This window comes from Salvelinus namaycush, chromosome 2 (genome assembly GCF_016432855.1).
Source record: "Salvelinus namaycush isolate Seneca chromosome 2, SaNama_1.0, whole genome shotgun sequence".
Taxonomy (NCBI): domain Eukaryota; kingdom Metazoa; phylum Chordata; class Actinopteri; order Salmoniformes; family Salmonidae; genus Salvelinus; species Salvelinus namaycush.
Window position 1 is genome coordinate 77,783,152 of NC_052308.1, and position 24,421 is coordinate 77,807,572.

Sequence of the window (24,421 nt, forward strand, 5' to 3'; positions counted from 1 at the left end):
TTTAGGTAAAAGTTGGGTGAAAAAAAAGGCAATTCCCTTAAGTTGATGACTTGGCAAATCCAATCAGTTTTCCATGTTGATTCAATGTCATCACATTGAATATTTTGGTTTAAATGATGTGGAAACAACATTGATTCAACCATTGCCCAGTAAGATGTGAGGTTAGAATAGTTCTGCTGGGTATGTCTGTAGGAGGAAAGAGTGCAACAGGAAACCAAACTGGGGAGGAATGTCTTCACAGTAGAGGCTTCCTCTGTGTCTGGGACCACAGTGTCAGAATATAGAGTTCTGGATGGGACCAACATCACGGTCAAACTGGGGAGGAATGTCTTCACAGTAGAGGCTTCCTCTGTGTCTGGGACCACAGTGTCAGACTATAGAGTTCTGGATGGGACCAACATCACGGTCAAACTGGGGAGGAATGTCTTCACAGTAGAGGCTTCCTCTGTGTCTGGGACCACAGTGTCAGAATATAGAGTTCTGGATGGGACCAACATCACGGTCATGGAAACCCCAGGAGTAATCAGTGAGATGAAGGTTAGGGCAGTGAAATGCCTGGATCTCTGGTCCTCATGTTCTACTGCTGGGGAGGTTCACTGACGAGGAGAAGGAACGCTGTGAAGTCAATCCAGGAGAGCTTTGGATCACGGGCCCCAAAGTTCCCCAGTGTGCTGTTCACACATAAAGACCGGTTGAAGGGTAAACCTATAATGACCTTCCTGAAGAGCCGTCCAGACCTTCAGGTGCTCAATGCTAACTGGTGGTGGATCCAATGTCTGCAACATTGAAGTCCAAGGCAACATTGGACAAGTTAAATGACTGCTTGAAAATATTGATACAGTATCATACCAGAACTGGGGATACCACTACATGGAAGAGGCTGAGAGATCAGAGCTGAAGAGCAACGGAGGAGAGAAGAGGCTGAGAGATCAGAGCTGCAGAGCAACAGAGGAGAGAAGAGGCAGAGAGAGGTGAAGGTGAAGAGCAAAGAAAGACAATATTTTACAACATACCTTACAGGAGGCAAAACATTTTCTGACATAAAATATCTAGCACAACTAGCTACAATAAGTTGTCTCTTCAAACAGTAGCTACGTGTATTACTGTGTTTATGTTTAGGGTGCAGATAAATCATTTACAGACAGTACATGCAGAGATGAAAAGGGAAAATCCATAAGAATTAGGTGTATAAGAATTTATCTCGTAGAACATATTGTAGTATGGAAATGGAACGAAATGTCTTCATCAGCTCCGCTGGGTGGCAGCACTGAGAATGTGGAGGTCTTGGAACAAAATCAGCAACAGTAGTCACTACTTCCCTTGCGCTGTGGATACATGTGGTATTGTTTATCTTGGAATGCAACAGTGTTTCTTGCAAACGGGGAATGCAATTATTTCTCTGAAATGAAATGTACTGGCTTCTCAGTAAACCGACTCGTACCAGACATATGACCACTGCAGATGGTAACCTCCGTCCCTGCAGGTAGGCCATTAGATGTCTCCTGCAGTAGTAGACCAGAGCTAGCTGACCAAGCATCATCGACTAGCTAGCTACTAAATAACTACAGTAGCTATCGCTTTCCACATTGCAAGCTATCAAATAAACTAAGTTGCAAATATCCAACGGTGGAGTTGATTATCAATATATAATCAATGCGGTATTCATCCAAAAGTAACTTTAGATACGGATTCGTTTTGCACCAACAGAATGCATTTGGTAGACTATCTTATCCTTAAGAAAAGACTCTTACAGCAACATGTAATTAGTGTTGTATTTCACCATGAAGTAATATTTAACCTAGAGTTATCTTGTTGATTTTTAGTTTGGGGATGTTAAAAGTAATTTTAAAAAACAGTCTTCGACACCAATAATTGTTTATTTAAAGCTGCAATATGTACAGAGCTGATCTGTCATTAGATCTGTCATTCTCATTGAAAGCAAGTCTCAGAAGTGGTAGATCTGCTCTATGTGTACTATTTCTATGCTTCCCGTTCATAAGATTTGTTTTATGCATATTTTACTTTCATTTTTGTACACCAGCTTCAAACAGCTGAAAATACTATATTGGTTATGGAAAAGATACTTCACAGCGGTTTAGATGGTACAAGGATTCTCTACACTATACATGCTTGTTTTGTCACATAAACTGAAATTAGGTGAACTATTCAAATGTTATCAACCAGGAAATGGCGGAGGGATTTCTGCATCGGGCGTCTTTACTATATTAATGTATCTACTTTGGAGAGGTGATACTATTCATTTCCCTTATTCTTATTTTGGTAAATTCTATTTCTTTCTAGTTGATATGCTTATTTTCTTTCTTTGTAGGCTTAATTTTCTCAATTCTTATTTACTTTCTCTCCATTGTATCTATTGTTTCTTACAGATGACCAGCTCTGTCTTTAAAGGAGAGGACAAGACATCCCCCACAGGGTTCCAGCCTAGAGCTACAGGACCCTAGAATGATGATCAGCTCTGTCTTTAAAGGAGAGGACAAGACATCCCCCACAGGGTTCCAGCCTAGAGCTACAGGACCCTGAGACATTAGTTTAACAGAACCAGTTTCTCTGCCCAGATTGAGACTAGGGGTAATGTTCCCCTTCTCAGACGTTGCATTCATCAACCAATGGTTGCCTGCCACGCCATCAACTGTGTCTTCGACTGACAGATTGCTATAACATGATTTGGTTAGTTGATACAATGCCTGGATAGGTATTTTAAGTAAGATCTGTCAGGCGTCAGCACCTTTTGAGCAGAGAAACTCGCCTTACATCACCTCAAAATGGAGGGAGATAAACTCATTTCTTTACCTATCGTGAGACTCCACAGACTAACAAAGGATCAGCTGTCTCTCGCTGCTCAGAAGAACAATAACAAACCAGGCAGAAAACCAACGAAGAAGAAAAACTTCACCACCAGGGGAAAGAAACAATCCACAGGAAAAGGAAATGACTGCTGACAGCAAAAGTGTTTCTAGCCAGGAATCACCGGCCCCTAAGTGGTGGGGTCGCCCCAAGGGAACCAAAAACAAACCCAAAATAAGTCTACAACTCTCCAGTGCCATCTTGAGGCCTGACGAGGTAAAACAAGAGGTAGGTTTAAACTTGTGGTTTTTAAATTAACATTTAATTGAGATCTTGTATTGCATTTGTAACGCTTTGTGAATGTTGCAGCTATATGTTTCCTAGATATCTTGACTGGTTGTAAGTTTCCTCAGAGAAAAATATTCTAATTTAAACCAGGTTAAACAAGAGATGGACGAGCTGCCTATCGGGACAAGAATTGAACACTGGTTGAACGCTGTGAAGCCAGAGAGCTACGACCCAGAGATGGGTAACACCAAGGGACCTCCTACAGAGAGCGACCCCAAGACAGATGCACATCACCTGGGTATCAAGGCAGAGGATGCCCCCCTGTACTTCCAAGATGGAAGGAGACGCCTGCGGTCGGCTACCAGCCAGCCGTTCAATCTGACTGCATTCCGGTCCGACCCAGAATGGCGGCCTCGCAACCAGAAGGTCCGCCGGTTTCCGTGCCCAGATTGTGGACGGAAGTTCATCTCCAAAACCACGCTGGAGTTCCACTCCCGGATCCACACACAGTACCGGCCGTACTCCTGCAAGGTGTGCCATAAGACATTCTCCCGGAAAGCCGGCTTGGACGAGCACCGGCCAATCCACGATGCGGAACGTCCTTTCGCCTGCCACCAATGTGGCAGAACCTTCACATTCAAATCTAACCTGACCCGGCACATGCGGTTCCACAGTGATGCGCAGCCCTACGTCTGCTCCCAGTGCGGCCAAGGCTTCAAGATCTCCGCCCACCTGAAGCGCCACATGACGGCCCACAGTGGGTGTAAACCGTACGTGTGCCCGGAGTGCAGCCAGAGTTACATGAGTTACATGAGTCTGAAGTATCATCGGCTGAGCCACACCGGCGAGCGCCCGCTGTCCTGCCCAGAGTGTCCCATGACCTTTGCCCGACCGCACATCCTTATGGTCCACCGGCTGAAACACACCGGGGAGACGCCGTTCTCTTGCAGGGACTGCGGGAAGAGGTTCAAACAGAGGTGCAAGCTGAAAGAACACGTTAGAAGAAAACACACCGGGGAGAAACCTTACAAATGCTCCGATTGCTACAAGTGCTTTGTCACTTCGGCGTCCCGTAATGCACACATGGTTGTCCACACGGGAGAGAAGCCGTACAAATGCATGGAGTGTGGTATTAGCTACAGTCAGAGTGGGTATCTAACGCAGCACATGAGGAGACACACAGGGGAGAAACCATACAAATGCTCTGAGTGCGACAAGTGCTTTGTCAATTCTACGTTGCGTAAAGTGCACATGGTTGTCCACACAGGGGAGAAGCCGTACAAATGCATGGAGTGCGGTAAGAGCTACAGTCAGAGTGGGTCCCTGAAGAGGCACAGGTGTAAGAAGAAACCCAGGTGAGAGGAACCTCTGGGGTACATCCCAAATGCCACCCTATTCCCTATAAAGTACACTAGGGCCCACAGGGCTCTGGTCAAAAGTAGTGCACTATATGGAATAGGATGCCATTTGGGACACCGTCCCGGTGTTCTCAGTGTCGGAACTGGAGAGCAATGGAGTGAAACCTTAAAATGTAGCACAGGTGAAAGGAACCAGGTTATAGGATTCTCCGGTGTTCTGAGTAGGGAAACTGGACTTTGTCCCTTTTTAATTCCTGTATAAACAATCTGTGATTGGTACATCCATTTTTGGACTTTTTGGACATATAGCCATGGATTCTTGAAATATATAATGTATAACTGCCTCATAAACTTACTGCAATTAAACTGTCTTACCCCAGTAGAACTCAAAATATAAGATCACCTGACCAGGGAAATCTCTAAGCCTATTCACTCTTCTATCAATTATTGAGCCCTCAATGAAATCAACCACTTTCACTGTGATGAAATCAACCACTTTCACTGTGATGAAGTCAACCACTTTCACTGTGATGAAATCAACCACTTTCACTGTGATGAAATCAACCACTTTCACTGTGATGAAATCATCCACTTTCACTGTGATGAAGTCAACCACTTTCACTGTGATGAAGTCAACCACTTTCACTGTGATGAAATCAACCACCTTCACTGTGATGAAATCAACCACTTTCACTGTGATGAAATCAACCACTTTCACTGTGATGAAATCAACCACTTTCACTGTGATGAAATCAACCACTTTCACTGTGATGAAGTCAACCACCTTCACTGTGATGAAGTCAACCACCTTCACAGTGATGAAATCAACCACTTTCACAGTGATGAAATCAACCACTCACTGTGATGAAGTCAACCACTTTCACTGTGATGAAATCAACCACTTTCACTGTGATGAAATCAACCACTTTCACTGTGATGAAATCAACCACTTTCACAGTGATGAAATCAACCACCTTCACTGTGATGAAATCAACCACTTTCACTGTGATGAAATCAACCACTTTCACTGTGATGAAATCCACCACTTTCACTGTGATGAAGTCAACCACTTTCACTGTGATGAAATCAACCACTTTCACTGTGATGCAGTTTAACTTACCTGATGTGTATTGTACATGTTCAAGGAAGGTTTCCCAGACACAGATTAAGCCAAATCCTGGTCTAAAAAGCAAGAGATTCTCCATTGAAATAGGGTTTTATCCTAGGACTAGGCCCTCCTTGTAAAATAAAGAAGTTGTATTGAAACGGCCCAAATGGTTAACTGATGAATTGAACGGATCAATAAACGGACTTGTTTTACTGTATTGTGTGTATGTGTCTCCATAGTGGCAGCGTTGAGGCTGCTTCTGATTGGTAACACTGGGCAGGGTCAGAGTTCAGCAGGAAACACCATCATTGGCAGAGAGGCCTTCTGAGTGGACTTCTCTATGGTTGCCATGACCACAGATTGTGAGAGTTGGACCGGGCCAGCTGCTACTACCGCTAGAGGGTCAACCGGACGGGCCTCCCGCTGCTCCCGCCACGTCGTCCACACCCCGTGCCTTTCCGCCGCCACAGGATCCCACGCGTTCCTGCTGGTGATCAAAGGTGAGGTTCACAGAGGAGGAAAGGGATACCCTCATGAGGTGGATCCAGGAGAACTTTGGAGAAGAGTCTTTAATGTACACCATGGTGCTGTTCACTGGGGGAGACCAGCTAGAGGGGAAACCAGTGGAAGACCTACTGAAGGACAACAGTCAACTGCTACAACTAATCAGTACCTGCAGGGACAGATATCATGTCTTCAACAACAAGGGGAAAGGTGACCACACTCAGGTCACTGAGCTGCTGGAGAAGATAGAGGAGATGGGAGAGCAATGGTGGAAACCACTTCAATGTCAACACACACCCAGTAAGGGAGAAAGAAGGGTCTGGTGTGGTGGTCACCATGGTGATGTTAGTGGCAGTTGGAGCTGTGTTCAAATTGATGGTTGATGACTTATGGAGCAAAATACAAGATGGTGGGAACTTGGAGAGAAACTAAAGTGAAAATGAAAGGTTGACTCCTGAAAAATATGAAAATCAATGTATTCTTATGACTACATTGAATTACAGAGCTTTGATCTATGTTTTGGTTAGACTCATTGTTGACATTTATTTACTCCCATTTTATGTGAGTGTGAATGATGGTCATATGTCATTAAGGAGAGACATAATTGTCAAAACATATTGTATCTATCATACATTGTTGTCCAACACAATGTATATGCTGAAATCAAATTCAGTAAATCATGAAATAAATTGAGTTTTTTTTAATGAAAACAAATGAATGAAAATATCTACACAGTGTACAAAACATTAAGAACACCTGCTCTTTCCATGACAGACTGACCAGGTGAATCCAGGTGAAAGCTATGATCCTTTATTGATGTCACTTGTTAAATTCACTTCAGTGCAGATGAAGGGGAGGAGACAGGTTAAAGATTTCTTTTTAAAGCTTTGAGACAATTGAGACATGGATTGTGTATGTGTGCCATTCAGAGGGTGAATGGGCAAGACAAGATTTAAGTGTTTTTGAACAGGGTATGGTATTAGCTGCCAGGCGCACCGGTTTGTGTCAAGTACTGCAACGCTGCTGGGTTTTTCCACACAACAGTTTCCCCATGTGTTTCAAGAATATTCCACCACCCAAAGGACATCCAGCCAACTTGACACAACAGTAGGAAGCGTTGGAGTCAACATGGACCAGCGTCCCTGTGGAGTCCGTACCCAGACGAATTGAGTCTGTTCAGAGGGTAAAAGTGGTGGGTGGCGGGGGTTCAACTCAATATTAGGAAGTTGTCCTTGATGTTTTGTACACTCAGTTTATACTATCTCCTTAAACAGTAAGTGTATTACTACATTCTTTTTATAGTAGAGGTAATGATTTTAGATAGTACACGCACAGATGAATAGGGGAAACCCATAATAATCTTATCTATTGATATTGGAAATGGAAGGAAATGTCTAATTCCTCCACTCCGCTAGGTGGCAGCAATGATAATGTGGATGTCTTGAACAAGAGAAGCAGTCACAACTTCCTTTGATCTGTCTGTGCAGGGTTGCCATGTTTGCAGTTTTGACATTTGGGCAACTTTGAAAACAATGTCACGGGTGAAAATGTATTGGTTGCGGGGTTTTGGGCTACTTCTAAGTTGCACTACGGTCGCCATGGCATTTCTCTTAAATAATAAACACTGGCTGTTGACAAACATTCAGTTGATATACATATTATTCATATTTTATCCAATGATTGAAATTAAGACCGATCCTCAGTAGCCTATCCCAGCAGGTTATTGGGAAAAACAAGCACTTCTTACCTCAAATCACCAAACTATTCATGTAGAATAAATGAGTCTATTAATTTGAACTAAGCAATACGCTAAATCGTTCAGTTTACATTTAGCCTATTCTACTGTAGACTATCTGAAATTAGATGTAGGCCTATAGGCTACCTGCACCTATCTAAGCAAACCATGGCAAAGTTGAATTACAATCATAACCCCAGATTTGAGTCTGTAGCCTATGCCTATTAAAATGACAAGGCAATCTCACAAATGGTCAATGTATAACAGTTTGTCATCTTAACATCTGGCTTCATAATAACAGCACAATTGACAGAAAATAGCCAAACATTCGTTTTTTTGTTGTCCAAGTGTTTCTTGCTCAGAGATTTGTAGATCCTCCGTCCCTGAACATTGTCTAACTTTCATCACTCAAACTCTGTGTATTGATCTATAGTTATGCACAAAAGTGATTTATTTACAATTATAAACCGAGTTTGAGCCCTGAATGCCGATTGGCTGAAAGCTGTGGTATATCAGACCATATACCATATGGGTATGACAGCTTTTACGTTGGTAACCAGTTTATAATAGCAATAAGGCACCCTGGGGGTTTGTGGTATAAGGCTTTATCCAGGCACTCTGCGTTGCGTCACGCATAACCCATTTAGCACGTAGTTACGTCTATGTTCCTTGTTAATAGGCTAATAACGTTATGGGGAAATGGTTTATTCTATAAACGTGGCAACTCATCTCTTGATGTGGAAAAAAAATTGGCCTCGTTTTCAGGTCTTTTGCGTTGGTTTTTCAGTCATTGGCTAGACATTTTCACATGACCTGGCAACCCTGTGTATGGCTAACAGTGTTTATTACAATCAGGGATTGTAATTATTTCTCAGAGATAAATGTACTAGCTTGTCGGACCAACTCGGATCACTCATACCCGCTGAAGATTGTTGCCTCCGTCTCTGCAGGTAGGCTGGCCGTTTCTAGACTTGACAGTTAATGCAGTTGTTGTCTATCCAGGCTGTATCACATCCGGCCGTGATTGGGAGTCCCATAGGGCGGCGCACAATTGACCCAGCTTCGTCCGGCTTTAGCCGGGGTAGGCCGTCATTGTAAATAATAATTTGTTCTTAACTGAGTTGCCTAGTTAGAAAAATTTAATATTTAGGGATTCCCTCGCGCCCCTTTTCACCTAATAACGTTAGCAGCTAGCTACTGTAGCTAGCTTCCGACCGGAACATAACCAAACCACGACCAACAACACAAACTATACAGCTACAAGTAGCGAGTGGTTACACATGAACTATACTAAACAAGTTAAATGTATTGCCTGTGATCAAATATTTTCCACACACATAAATACGTGTATCCTACTGTACTTGGGACACCTGCTCCCTACATTTCCCACTCTAATGGCGAATAGCCTGAAGCCACACAGGCTTTATTTGCTTATTTGCGATCCGCAGGTCGGGAAAGAAGAATGATTGTTTTCCCCAATTTATGGGCGTGGTCGATGGTAATTTATTATTATTACTTGAATATAGACTCGGACAGTTCTACTCATACACTGAACAAAAATATAAACGCAACGAGCAGTTGGTCCCATGTTTCATCAGCTGAACTATTGTTTACATCACTGTTAGTGAGCATGTCTCCTTAGCCAATATAATCCATCCATTGGACAGGTGTGGCATGTCTCCTTAGCCAATATAATCCATCCATTGGACAGGTGTGGCATGTCTCCTTAGCCAATATAATCCATCCATTGGACAGGTGTGGCATGTCTCCTTAGCCAATATAATCCATCCATTGGACAGGTGTGGCATATCAACAAGCTGATTATGATCATTACACAGGTGCACCTTGTGCTGGGGACAATAAAAGGCCACTCGAAAACATGCACTTATGTCACACAACACCACAGATGTCTCAAGTTTTGAAGGTACGTGCAATTGGCATGTTGACTGCAGGAATGTCCGCCAGAACTGTTGCCAGAGAAGTTAATGTTCATTTATCTACCGTAAGCCACCTCCAACTTCATTTTAGAGAATTTGGCAGTAGGTCCAACCGGCCTCACTACCGCAGACCACATGTATGGCGTTTTGAGTGTGCGAGCGGTTTGCTGACGTCAACTCGGTGAAAAGTGCCCCATGGTGGCGGTGGGGTTATGGTTTAGGCAGGCATAAGTTATGGACAACAAACACAATTGCATTTTATCAATGGCAATTTGAATGCACAAAAATATTGTGATGAGATCCTGAGCCCCACTTTTTTTTTAAGGTAATGTGACCAACAGATGCATATCTGTTTTCCCAGTCATGTGAAATCCATAGCTTAGGGTCTAATGGATTTATTTCAATTGACTGATTTCCTCATATTAACTGTAATTCCGTATTTGGTAGTGAGTGGAAACACCAAGCAGATACTTAACATTTATACATCCACTGAAATATCTGTCTCATTGTTCATTCTGTGATATGAGTCATAAAACCCGGAAATGGTTCCAATAATTTTTTCACAATTCATTTTTCCATCTGGGATTTTAGAACTACTTCATATAAGGTCTGTGTTTGGTGTAGACTTACCCTGGTGGGACATTTTGATAACAACTGTCTCTCAGACAAGATAACTTTTATCAATAATTAGCATAGCACATTTTGGGGAGTAAATTGAGGTGAATACACCATGATAAAACTCCCCTTGTCCAAGAGAGAATTACAAGGCTATCAAAACGTCAGGCCAATGTAAGCGTACACCAAACACATACACCAAACAGACAATTCATTTGAATGTGAGAAATTAATGGCGGAAAAACCATTAGAACCATTTCCGTGTTTTTATGGCTATTATGACGCGTCCACTGTGGCAGACTATTCCGAACACGTGTGGAGTCGCGGTGGGTAGAATCACTGGGGAAGCCAAGCCCAACACAAACATATTGCAACCTATGTGTTGTGATGATTGCATTGTTTGCTCTAGAACCTGTTAGTCGACACAATCCTGTCTTAGCGCTCTAAGGACAATTTCTTCGACCTCATGGCTTGGTTTTATCTCTGACATGCACTGTCAACTGTTGGACCTTATATAGACAGGTGTGTGCCTTTCCAAATCATGTCCAATCAATTGAATTTAGCACAGGTGGACTCTAATCAAGTTGTAGAAACATCTCAAGGATGGTCAATGGAAACAGGATGCACCTGAGCTCAATTTCGAGTCTCATAGCAAAGGGTCTGAATACTTATGTAAATAAGGTATTTCTGTTTTTTATTTATTTGCAAACATTTCTAAAAACCTGTTTTTGCTTTGTCATTATTGGGTATTGTGTGTAGATGGCTGAGGATTTTAGTATTTATTATTTTCATTTTAGAATAAGGCTTTAACGTAACAAAAGGTGGACAGTTCAAGGGGTCTGAATACTTTCTGAAGGCACTGTATGTACAGCAATAGTTGAATAAGATGTACTTGACTAGAATATGCTGTACTTACGAAATGGGTAAAACAGGATGTAAACATTACTAACGTGACCAGTGTTCCATGTCTATGTACACAGGACAGCAGCCTCTAAGGTGCAGGGATGAGTAACCGCGTGATAGTCAGCTAGTGACAGTGACTTCAGGGCAGGATACTGGATAGAGGCCTGCTAGACATGGCCATTTAACAGTCTGATGGCCATGAGATAGAAGCTGTTTTTCAATCTTTCGCTCCCAGCTTTCATGCACCTGTATGGACCTCACCTTCTGGATAATAGCGGGGCGAACATGCCGTGGATTCCCTTATTCTGATTTTGTCAATTTGATTTTGTCTAGTTGATATTCTTCTTTATTCTTACATGTCTCTCCATTACTTTTTACAGATGGTGACCAGCTCTGTCTTATAAGAAGACAAGCCATCACAATCATCCACATGGCACCAGCCTAGAGCTGTCTTATAAGGAGAAGACGAGCCATAACAGTTACCCACATGACACCAGCCTAGAGCTGTCTTATAAGGAGAAGACGAGCCATAACAGTCAACCACATGGCACCAGCCTAGAGCTGTCTTATAAGGAGAAGACGAGCCATAACAGTCACCCACATGGCACCAGCCTAGAGCTGTTTTATAAGGAGAAGACGAGCCATAACAGTCACCCACATGACACCAGCCTAGAGCTGTCTTATAAGGAGAAGACGAGCCATAACAGTCAACCACATGGCACCAGCCTAGAGCTGTCTTATAAGGAAAAGACGAGCCATAACAGTTACCCACATGGCACCAGCCTAGAGCTGTTTTATAAGGAGAAGACGAGCCATAACAGTCAACCACATGGCACCAGCCTAGAGCTGTCTTATAAGGAGAAGACGAGCCATAACAGTCAACCACATGGCACCAGCCTAGAGCTGTTTTATAAGGAGAAGACGAGCCATAACAGTCACCCACATGGCACCAGCCTAGAGCTGTCTTATAAGGAGAAGACGAGCCATAACAGTCAACCACATGGCACCAGCCTAGAGCTGTCTTATAAGGAGAAGACGAGCCATAACAGTCACCCACATGGCACCAGCCTAGAGCTGTTTTATAAGGAGAAGACGAGCCATAACAGTCACCCACATGGCACCAGCCTGGAGCTATAAGACCCTGGAAGTTTGAAACATTTACTGATATGACGGTAGTTTCACAGAACAAGTTTCTCTGCCCAGGTTAACTACATCAACTCAAAATGGAGGAAGGAGCTTCTCTGCATAGCGTTAACCTGAATCAACTCAAAATGGAGGAAGGAGCTTCTCTGCATAGCGTTAACCTGAATCAACTCAAAATGGAGGAAGGAGATTCTCTGCATAGCGTTAACCTGAATCAACTCAAAATGGAGGAAGGAGATTCTCTGCATAGCGTTAACCTGAATCGACTCAAAATGGAGGAAGGAGATTCTCTGCATAGCGTTAACCTGAGTCAACTCAAAATGGAGGAAGGAGATTCTCTGCATAGTGTTAACCTGAATCGACTCAAAATGGAGGAAGGAGATTCTCTGCATAGCGTTAACCTGAATCGACTCAAAATGGAGGAAGGAGATTCTCTGCATAGCGTTAACCTGAGTCAACTCAAAATGGAGGAAGGAGATTCTCTGCATAGCGTTAACCTGAATCAACTCAAAATGGAGGAAGGAGATTCTCTGCATAGCGTTAACCTGAATCAACTCAAAATGGAGGAAGGAGATTCTCTGCATAGTGTTAACCTGAATCAACTCAAAATGGAGGAAGGAGATTCTCTGCATAGTGTTAACCTGAATCGACTCAAAATGTCCGCTGCTGTTTCTTTACCCATCTTGAGACTCCACAGACTGACAAAGGATCAATTGTCTCTCTGTGCTCCTAGACTTAATCAGAACAACCAGAAGAAGAAAAACTCCACCACCAGCAGAGGAAAGAAACAATCCACAGGAAAAGGAAACGACTCTGCTGACGGCAAAAGTGTTTCTAGTCAGGAATCACTAGTGCCTAGACATCAGCACTGCCCGAAGGGAAGCAAAAATAAACCCAAGATAATTCTCAAACTCTCCCGTTCCATCTTGAGGCCTGACGCAGCAAAACAAGAGGTAGGTTTAAACTTGTGGCTTTTAAATGAAAATGTAATTGAGATCTTTTATAGCATTTGTATCTGTCTGTGTGAATGTTGCAGCTATATGTTTACTAGATATGTCTGTGTGAAGGTTGCAGCTATATGTTTACTAGATATGTCTGTGTGAATGTTGCAGCTATATGTTTACTAGATATGTCTGTGTGAAGGTTGCAGCTATATGTTTACTAGATATGTCTGTGTGAAGGTTGCAGCTATATGTTTACTAGATATGTCTGTGTGAAGGTTGCAGCTATATGTTTACTAGATATGTCTGTGAATGTTGCAGCTATATGTTTACCAGATATGTCTGTGTGAAGGTTGCAGCTATATGTTTACTAGATATGTCTGTGTGAAGGTTGCAGCTATATGTTTACTAGATATGTCTGTGTGAAGGTTACAGCTATATGTTTACTAGATATGTCTGTGTGAAGGTTGCAGCTATATGTTTACTAGATATGTCTGTGTGAAGGTTGCAGCTACAGTTCATTCAGAAAGTATTCAGACCCCTTGACTCTTTCCACATTTTGTGACGTTACAGCCTCATTCTAAAATGTATTAAATAAAAAATGTTCATAAATCTACACACGATACCCCATAATGACAAAGCAAAACAGGTTTTTAGAAATGTTTACAAATGTATTAAAAAATACTTATTTACATAAGTATTCAGAACCTTTGCTATGAGACTCGAAATTGAGCTCAGGTGCATCCTGTTTCCATTGATCATCCTTGAGATGTTTCTACAACTTGGAGTCCACCTGTGGTAAATTCAATTGATTGGACATGATTTGGAAAGGCACACACCTGTCTATATAAGGTACCACAGTTGACTGTGCATGTCAGAGATAAAACCAAGCCATGAGGTCGAAGGAATTGTTGTAAGTAGAACTCTGAGACAGGATTGTGTCAAGGCACAGATCTGAGGAAGGGTACCAAAAAAATGTCTGCAGCATTGAAGATCCCCAAGAACACAGTGGCCTCCATTTTTAAATGAAAGAAGTTTGGAACCACCAAGAGTCCTGACCAAGAACCCGAAGGTCACTCGGACAGAGCTCCAGAGTTCCTCTGTGGAGATGGAAGAACTTTCCAGAAGGACAACAGTCTCTGCAGCACTCCACCAACCAGGCCTTTATGGTAGAGTGGCCAGATGGAAGCCAATCCTCAGTAAAAGGCACATGACAGCCTGCTTGGAGTTTGCCAAAAAGCACCTAAAGGACTCTGACCATGAGAAACAAGATTCTCTGGTCTGATGAAACCCAGATTCAACTATTTTGGCCTGAATGCCAAGTGTCACACCTGGAGGAAACCTGGCACCATCCCTACTGTGAAGCATGGTGGTGGCAGCATCATACTGTGGGGATGTTTTTCAACGGCAGGGACTGGGAGACTAGTCAGGATTGAGGCAATGATGAAGAGAGCAAATTACAGAGAGATCCTTGATGAAAACCTGCTCCAGAGCACTCAGGACCTCAGACTGGGGTGAAGGTTCACCGTCCAACAGGACAACCACCCTAAGCACACAGCCAAGACAACACAGGAGTGGCTTCGGGACAAGTTTCTGAATGACGTTGAGTGGCCCATCCAGAGCCCGGACTTGAACCGAATCAAACATCTCTGGAGAGACCTGAAAATAACTGTGAAGCAACACTCCCCATCCAACCTGACAGAGCTTAAGAGGTTCTGCAGTGAAGAATGGGAGAAACTCCCCAAATACAGGTGTGCCAAGCTTGTAGCGTCATCCCCAAGAAGACTCGAGGCTGTAATCGCTGCCAAAGGTTCAAAAGGTGCTTCAATAAAGTACAGAGTAAAGGATCTGAATACTTATGTAAATGTGATATTTCAGTTTTTTATTTTTTAATACATTTGCAAACATTTTTAAAAAACTTTTTGCTTTGTCATTATGTGGTATTGTGTGTAGATTGAGGGGGAAAAAATCTATTTATTCAATTTTAGAACAAGGCTAATGTAACAATGTGGAAAAAGTCAAGGGGTCTGAATACTTTCCGAGTGCACTGTATAAATGTACTAGATATCTTGATGTATCTTACTATCGCTTAAGTTTCCTCTGGGACAATAAAGCGCTTTTATTCTAAACCAGGTGAAACAAGAGATGGACGAGCTGCCTATCGGTACAAGAAGTGATGAACACTGGTTGAACTCTGTGAAGCCAGAGAGCTACGACCCAGAGATGGGTAACACCAGGGGACCTACAGAGAGCGACCCCAGGACAGATGCACATCACTTGGGTATCAAGATGAAGGATGTCCCCCTGTACCACCAGGATGATGGGAGGCAGCTGCAGTCGTCTACTGTTCAGCCATTCAATCTGGCTGCGTTAAGGTCTGACCTGGAATGTTGGCCTCATAACCAGAAGGTCCCCAGGTTCCCGTGTCCGGACTGCGGCCAGAAGTTCTTCTCCAAAATTCAGTTTAAGTTACATTCCCGGAGCCACACACAGTACCGGCCGTACTCCTGTGAGGTGTGCCATAAAACGTTCTCCCGGAAAGGCAGTCTAGACGAGCACCGACCAATCCACGAGATGGAGCGCCCCTTCGCCTGCCTCCAATGCGGCAGGACCTTCACGTTCAAATCCAACCTGACCCGCCACATGCGGTTCCACAGCGACGTGCGGCCCTACGTCTGCCCGCAGTGTGGCCAAAGCTTCAAAATCTCCGACCACCTGAAGAGCCACATGACGGCCCACAGCGGAAATAAACCGTACGTGTGCCCGGAGTGCAGCCAGAGTTTTGTCCGTTACATTAGTCTGAAGTATCATCGGCTGAGCCACACCGGCGAGCGCCCGCTGTCCTGCCCAGAGTGTCCCATGACCTTTGCTCGGCCGCACACCCTTATGATCCACCGGCGACAACACAGCAGGAAAACACTGTTCTCTTGCCAGGACTGTGGGAAGCAGTTCAAACAGGGGTACCAATTGAAAGACCACGTTACAATCAAACACACAGGGGAGAAACCATACAAATGCTCCGAGTGTGACAAGTGCTTCATCACCCCGGCGTCTCGTAAAGTGCACATGGTTGTCCACACAGGAGAGAAGCCGTACAAATGCACAGAGTGCTGTAGGAGATACAGTCAGAGTGGGCATCTAGCGCAGCACATGAGGAGACACACAGGGGAGAAACCATACAAATGCTCCGAGTGCGACAAGTGCTTCATCACTTCGGCGTCCCGTAAAGTACACATGGTTGTCCACACAGGAGAGAAGCCGTACAAATGCACGGAGTGCTGTAGGAGCTACAGTCAGAGTGGGTCCCTGAAGAGGCACAGGTGTGAGCAGCAAACCAGGTGAGAGGAACCTCGGGGCTACGCCCCAAATGGCACCCTATTCTCTATTAGAGTTCATGTAATTATTTCTCTGACCCCGCAGGATGTATTGCGAACTCACAGCACGCTCCGCAGGGTCCTCTCTGGAAACTCTTCTGTCTGAGTAGGATACGGCTTCCTTGATCGGTCTTTTGGTTTCCAAGGAGATTAGATCATTCGTCCAACGGGCGTGGCCTCGCCTTGGAGAACTTGATCTCATTTATGTTTAGTAAGTCCTCTAATTTATAGGGAGACTCACAGAATGCAGGCTCTAAGACGAGTGGGCTTTTCGTCACAACACAACAATATCAAGTGGAAGTGTTACAAATAAGGGACAAGTTGATTCTCTTTTAGGAACACTTCAGAGGAACAATGAATGCTTGGCAGCTTTTACAAAACCGAGGGGTGTGTTTGAAATGGCATCCTATTTCCTGTATAGTGCACTACATTTTTGTTCTGCAAAGAGAGGAAGGGAAACGGGGAAGGGGAAACGGTAACACGGGGCAGGGGAAACGGTAACACAGGGGAAACAGTAACACGGGGTGGGGGAAACGGTAACACGGGGTGGGGGAAACGGTAACACGGGGCGGGGGAAACGGTAACACGGGGCGGGGGGAAACGGTAACACGGGGGAGGGGGAAACGGTAACACGGGGGAGGGGGAAACGGTAACACGGGGAGGGGGAAACGGTAACACGGGGAGGGGGAAACGGTAACACGGGGAGGGGGAAACGGTAACACGGGGAGGGGGAAACGGTAACACGGGCGGGGGAAACGGTAACATGGGGAGGGGGAAACGGTAACACGGGGCGGGGGAAACGGTAACACGGGGAAAGACACTACTTTTGATCAGAGCTGTAGGTTTATTTGGTCATAAAGTAGTGCACTATATTAGGGAATAGGGAATGCAGCTCGGTGTCTGTATAGTCCAGTTCCCCTAGTCACCTGAGAACCCTCTCACCTACGTGGCTGCTTACAGCTGTACTGCTTTAAGGACCCACTCTCCAGTTCTCTCCAGTTCCTACACTCAGAACACTGGGGCTGTGTGCCAAATGGCACCCTATTCAGTGCTCTACATTTGACCAGAATCCTATGGGCCCTAGTGCACAATTTAGACTTTAGGCCTACTTTCCTGGACTGATAATACACGGAACAAAAATATAAATGCAACATGTAATGTTTCATGAGCTGAAATAAAAGATCCTAATAATTTTTCATATGCACAGAAAGCTTATTTCTCTCAAATGTTGTGCACAAATTTGTTACATCCCTGTTAGTGAGCATTTCTCCTTTGCCAAGATAGGCCACATCTGTCAGGTGGATGGATTATCAAGAAGCTGATGAAACAGCATGATCATTACACAGGTGCACCTTGTACTGGGGACAATAAAAGGCCACTCTAAAATGTGCACTTTTGTCCCACAACACAGATGTCTCAAGTTGAGGGCTTGTGCAATCGACATGCTGACTGCAGGAATGTCCATCAGAGCTGTTGCCAAATAATTTAATGTTAATTTCTCTACCATAAGCCGCCTCCAACGTCAATTTAGAGAATTTTACAGTACGCGCAACCAGCCTCACAACCTCAGACCACGTGTGTGGCATCATGTGGGTGAGCGGTTTGCTGATGTCAACGTTGTGAACAGAGTGCCCCGTGGTGGCGGTAGGGTTATGATATGGGCAGGCAAGATATGGACAACGAACACACTTGCATTTATCATAATGCACAGAAATACCGTGATGAGATCCTGATGCCCATTGTCATTCCATTCATCTGTCACCATCACCTCCTGTTTCAGCATGTTAATGCACAGCGTTATGGCGCAAGGATCTGTACACAATTCCAGGAAGCTGAACATTTCCCAGTTCTTCCATAGCCTGCATACTCACCAGACATGTCACCCATTGAGCATGTTTGGGATGCTCTGGATCGACGTGTCCGACAGCGTGTTCCAGTTTCCGCCAATATCCAGCAACTTCACACAGCCATTGAAGAGTAGTGGGACAACATTCCACAAGCCACGATCAACAGCTTGATCAACTCTATGTGAAGGAGATGTGTCACGCTGCAGGAGGCAAATGGTGGTCACACCAGATACTGTTTCTCATCCATCCAGGCCCCTACTTTTTTTTAAAAGGTATTTCTGTTCCCAGTCATGTGAAATCCATAGATTAGGGCCCAATTAATTTATTTCAATTGACTGATTTCCTTATATGAACTGTAACTCAGTAAAATATTTGAAATTGTTGCATGTTGCGTTTATATTTTTGTTCAGTAAAATAACCAAGAGAGGAAGATGTGGGTATCACTCCTTTGGCTGTGAGTTATTTCCGGCCTCCGCTCCACGAGAGGGAGAGACCACCATCCTCCAAGCACTTATCCCACCCTGACAGAATCCCACAGAGGCAACATCGACATAATGAATTTCCCTGTTTTATTATTCCTATTCTATGAAAGTGGCGTTGTGTGTGAGACGGCAGGTCTAATTTACCAACCCATGATCCATACTGTCTCTGCATTGTCCACATTCAGATGTGATCTGATAGCCTGGTCTCACTGGCGATTTCTGGGTGACAAAACTATCATTTCACAGTTGTGAAAGCATGTGTTGGTGGAGCCTCTCATATTTCCCTCTGTTGATAAGACCATCTCGTCCTCAAAAGTCTTGTACTGTTGGATTTGCTGAGTTGGGTACGGTGGTTAATTCATGGAGATTGTCCCCTAGACAACTGCGCTGTATCTTGTATACCCTGCCTCTATATCGTATCGGTTAACTATTGAATTTTCCAACTTATTTAGTCTAGTAAATAAAACCTTGTAAATAAAACCTTGAATGAATTATTTGTGGCATTGAGTTAATTTGCAAGACATTGGGTTCTTGGACGTTTTAGAGCCCGACAACCGTTCAGAATGAGAACATAGTCAATTGACTGTTGATTTACACTGTTGTTGATAGAGGATTAGATGCTATACCGGTTAATGATCACTACTGATCCAGTTAATTCAAGTGGCCTCTATATTAAAACCCTTAATGTTGCCCCTCTTAGATTCATTTGGATAGGACTACCAAATTAATTAAATCAATTAGCTCAAATAATCTTGAATATCCTTAGCCAGAAGTCACAACAGTTGCAATATGTACACATGGAAATACAGGGATTTATTATAGCTATGTATTCCAATGCATTAGCCAAAACATTAGTTTCACTTATTTTACCTCTCCTCTCTCCACCTCCCTTACTCAGAGAGCAGACATGAATTAGCTGTTGACAGCTCTGTCAACTGGGTGGCACACTTATTACTGCATGTAATAATAAATTGCAACACTGTTGCAGAGGTCGGAGGGGCAGACGGCAAGGTGTATGCAAAGAGAAATAATATCTAGGGGCTTTTTCCCCATGTGGAGATCAAGTTTATGAATTGCCTGGCTGGACTGATGGGAGGGGATAGTGGATACGTGTCTTCCATACTCTTATCACCTTTGGACTCTTAATCAATTTTCTTGTGATGATAAGGACCAATGAATAACAAATTATTCAACTGCACTTATGACACCTGAAGGAGCGTCCGTATATTGTTAGATTGGAGAGATTCTACATTAAACCGAAAAAACCCTCAGATAAAATGTCAGAAAATAGCTTGAAACTAAACAGGAAGTTACCAACGTATACTATGCCACAGGAGGTTGGTGGCACATGAATTCGGGAGGACGGGCTTGTGGTAATGGTTGGAGCGGAATCAATGGAATGGTATCAAATACATGGTTTGATGCCATTCCATTTGCTCTGTTCCAGCTATTATGAGCCGTCCTCCCCTCAGCAGCCTCCACTGTACTATGCGTATTGATTGACAGGGTTACATGTAATACAAATCAAATTTTATGCACCTGTGTTGAGGGCCATCGTGGCAGATGTGTTGTTGCCTACCCTCACCACCTGGGGACATCCCATCAGGAAGTCCAGTTGTTGAGGGAGGTTTTCAGTCCCAGGGTCCTTAGCTTAGTGATGAGCTTCGTGGGCACTATGGTGTTGAACGCTGAGCTGTGGTCAATGAACAGCATTCTCATGTAGGTGTTTCTTTTGTCCAAGTGGAAAGGACAGTGTGGCGTGCAGTAGCGATTGCGTCCTTTGTGGATCTGTTGAGGTGGTATCTGAATTGGAGTGGGTCCAAAGTGTCTTGGATAATGTTGTTGATGTGAGCCATGACAAGCCTTTCAAAACATTCATGGCTATAGATGTGAATGCTACTGGACAATAGTAATTTAGGTTACCTTTTTTGGGCATAGGGACTATGGTGGTCTGCTTGAAACGTGTAGGTATTTCAGACTGGGTCAGAGAGAGGTTGAAAGTTAAGATTCTTGCAAGCTGCATGCTCTGAGTACATGTTTTTTTCGCTTCTAGTTGAACACGTGACATGCTGTTAGAAATGAGGTCAAACTAATTTCAGTTTTCCTGCATTATAACAAAGTAATTTTGACTTGAGGTACTGGGCCTAGCCTGAAGAGACACCTTGAGACCCTCCCATATACGTAGTTAGGGGTCAGAATGGTACGGCTGCATGAGAGTAGTGGATTACATCAGAATGGTACGGCTGTATGAAAGTAGTGGATTACATCAGAATGGTACGGCTGCATGAAAGTAGTGGATTACATCAGAATGTCTACGGCTGTATGAGAGTAGTGGATTACATCAGAATGGTACGGCTGTATGAGAGTAGTGGATTACATCAGAATGGTACGGCTGTATGAAAGTAGTGGATTACATCAGAATGGTACGGCTGTATGAGAGTAGTGGATTACATCCAAATGGTACGGCTGTATGAAAGTAATGGATTACATCAGAATGGTACGGCTGTATGAAAGTAGTGGATTACATCAGAATGGTACGGCTGTATGAAAGTAGTGGATTACATCAGAATGGTACGGCTGTATGAAAGTAGTGGATTACATCAGAATGGTACGACTGTATGAGAGTAGTGGATTACATCAGAATGGTACGGCTGTATGAAAGTAGTGGATTACATCCGAATGGTACGACTGCATGAGAGTAGTGGATTACATCAGAATGGTACGGCTGCATGAAAGTAATGGATTACATCCGAATGGTACGGCTGCATGAGAGTAGTGGATTACATCAGAATGGTACGGCTGCATGAGAGTAGTGGATTACATCAGAATGATATGGCTGTATGAAAGTAGTGGATTACATCAGAATGGTACGGCTGTATGAAAGTAGTGGATTACATCAGAATGGTACGGCTGTATGAAAGTAGTGGATTACATCAGAATGGTACGGCTGTATGAAAGTAGTGGATTACATCAGAATGTCTACGGCTGTATGAGAGTAGTGGATTACATCAGAATGGTACGGCTGTATGAGAGTAGTGGATTACATCAGAATGGTACGGCTGTATGAAAGTAGTGGATTACATCAGAATGGTACGGCTGTATGAAAGTAGTGGATTACATCAGAATGGTACGGCTGTATGAAAGTAGTGGATTACATCAGAATGTCTACGGCTGTATGAGAGTAGTGGATTACATCAGAATGTCTACGGCTGTATGAAAGTAGTGGATTACATCAGAATGGTACGGCTGTATGAGAGTAGTGGATTACATCAGAACGGTACGGCTGTATGAAAGTAATGGATTACATCAGAACGGTACGGCTGTATGAAAGTAGTGGATTACATCAGAACGGTACGGCTGCATGAAAGTAATGGATTACATCAGAATGGTACGGCTGTATGAAAGTAGTGGATTACATCAGAATGTCTACGGCTGTATGAAAGTAGTGGATTACATCAGAATGGTACGGCTGTATGAAAGTAGTGGATTACATCAGAATGGTACGGCTGCATGAGAGTAGTGGATTACATCAGAATGGTACGGCTGCATGAGAGTAGTGGATTACATCAGAATGGTACGGCTGCATGAGAGTAGTGGATTACATCAGAATGATACGGCTGTATGAAAGTAGTGGATTACATCAGGAAGTATGATTTTGTTGACTTTGTTGCATCAATCCCTATCCCATGTTTTACTGCTTAAAGATCAGTCTTGTTATATGCTAGTGTTTTTCTAACCTGATACAAACGTGTCTTTGTGTGACTTAGTCATAAGACTGGGCGTATAGCTAAGATCTGTTAGGTGCGACCGCAGCATGTGAGACATCCCGTGAGTTTACTATCTGCAGGAAGTCAGCTGTGTGGAACCTTGCAGGAAGGAGGAGCACATTATAGTGTGAACTGTGACAAAACGCAGTTATACGGTTGAGCACCCATGCTATCAACCTCGGGCCATCAACCTCGGGCCATCGACCTCGTGCCATCAACCTCGGGCCATCAACCTCGGGCCATCAACCTCGGGCCATCAACCTCGGGCCATCAACCTCGGGCCATCAACCTCGGGCCATCTTAATATGCACAGACAAACCAATCGCCTTTTACACTATGTTCCACCCCTGTTTCCACACATCTGCTAAATTGCCACGTAGACAAGAGGTTGTACTGTGTCTATTAAAAAAAAGACCCGACTATGTTTGTTAAGCTTTCAACTCTAAACCGTTCTTGGTGATGGTTGATTGCTTCATTTTTGTAAATCTTATAATAAAGTTGTTGTAAGAGGAATCTGCAGTCTCTCTTTTTCTATAGAATTGCTACCACACTAGTTAGCCATAACCTTGTTTGGTAGCTATTTATTAAATGGCAGAGCAGCAGCACACAAGCCTAAGATCACCATGCGGAATGCCAAGCATCGGCTGGAGTGGTGTAAAGCTCGCCGCCATTGGACTCTGGAGCAGTGGAAACGCGTTCTCTGGAGTAATGAATCACACTGCATCATCCGGCAGTCTGACGGACAAATCTGGGTTTGGCAGATGCCAGGAGAACGCTACCTGACCCAATGCATTGTGCCAACTGTAAAGTTTGGTGGAGGAGGAATAATGGTCTCGGTCTGTTTTTCATGGTTCGGGCCTCTTAGCGTTAAGATTTCCCTTCACTGGAACTACAGCATACAATGACATTCTAGACAATTCTGTGCTTTCAACTTTGTGGCAGCCATTTCCTGTTTCAGCATGACAATGCCCCCGTGCACAAAGAGTGTTGATTTTGTCCACTCACACCAGATGCAATCAGGAGAGGCAGGTTTAAATATCAAAACCAACTGAACCAACTATATTCATTTGGGGACAGGTCGAATTTAGCTAGCTTGCTGTTGCTAGCTAATTTGTCCTGGGATATAAACAATGTGTATTTAAGGTAAAATAACAACCCAAGGTCCTCTACTCCAACAATTAATCCACCGATAAAAGGGTAAACCGAGTTAGTTTTCAGTAATCTCTCCTCCTTCAGGCTTCTTCGGTCGGACTTTATATGGCGGTTTATAACCAACTTTAATTTGCATTACCACAACCGACTGGACTGGAGTGTGGACCTCAGTTCATCTTTCAATCACCCACGTGGGTATATGCTCCTAAAAACCAATGAGGAGATGGGAGAGGCGGGACTTGCAGCGCGACAAACAGAATCAAGTTCTATTTTAGCGCCTGGCTATGCAGACGCTCGTTGACTCGAGGAAGCAGCGTGGGTGCAATGATTGAATTAGATGTGTACATTTATTTTGCAACGCTCGCGCATGTTACATGCTGACCACACCGCTCGTGCACCATAGCGCGCATTCATACCTTCATAGAAAATGACTCAAGTAAAAGTGAGTCACCCAGTAAAATA

At 43.8% G+C, this 24,421-nt stretch overlaps 2 protein-coding genes across 2 annotated transcripts; both read left to right on the top strand.

Moving 5' to 3' along the window:
* The first annotated feature begins 2,709 nt into the window (after window positions 1-2,709).
* LOC120023678 (zinc finger protein 501-like) lies at window positions 2,710-4,452 on the top strand. Its single transcript, XM_038967734.1, has 2 exons — window positions 2,710-3,093; window positions 3,244-4,452. Exons 1-2 carry the CDS (start codon window positions 2,950-2,952, stop codon window positions 4,450-4,452), a joined length of 1,353 nt encoding a protein of 450 aa, XP_038823662.1. The 5' UTR covers window positions 2,710-2,949.
* Window positions 4,453-12,462: 8,010 nt separating this feature from the next.
* On the top strand, window positions 12,463-17,190 carry LOC120018463 (zinc finger protein 37-like). Its single transcript, XM_038961687.1, has 3 exons — window positions 12,463-13,349; window positions 15,471-16,675; window positions 16,758-17,190. The coding sequence occupies exons 1-3, from the start codon at window positions 12,477-12,479 to the stop codon at window positions 16,819-16,821; spliced, it is 2,142 nt and encodes a 713-aa protein (XP_038817615.1). The 5' UTR covers window positions 12,463-12,476; the 3' UTR covers window positions 16,822-17,190.
* Window positions 17,191-24,421: the final 7,231 nt, after the last annotated feature.

What these genes read in the sequence shown, in the direction of transcription:
- LOC120018463 (XM_038961687.1), top strand. Translation starts at nt 12,477, where the DNA reads ATGGAGGAAGGAGCTTCTCTGCATAGCGTTAACCTGAATCAACTCAAA. An exon ending in CTGACGCAGCAAAACAAGAG is followed by an intron (nt 13,350 to 15,470) that starts GTAGGTTTAAAC and finishes ATTCTAAACCAG; the next exon opens with GTGAAACAAGAGATGGACGA. An exon ending in AGGTGTGAGCAGCAAACCAG is followed by an intron (nt 16,676 to 16,757) that starts GTGAGAGGAACC and finishes CTGACCCCGCAG; the next exon opens with GATGTATTGCGAACTCACAG.
- LOC120023678 (XM_038967734.1), top strand. Translation starts at nt 2,950, where the DNA reads ATGACTGCTGACAGCAAAAGTGTTTCTAGCCAGGAATCACCGGCCCCT. An exon ending in CTGACGAGGTAAAACAAGAG is followed by an intron (nt 3,094 to 3,243) that starts GTAGGTTTAAAC and finishes AATTTAAACCAG; the next exon opens with GTTAAACAAGAGATGGACGA.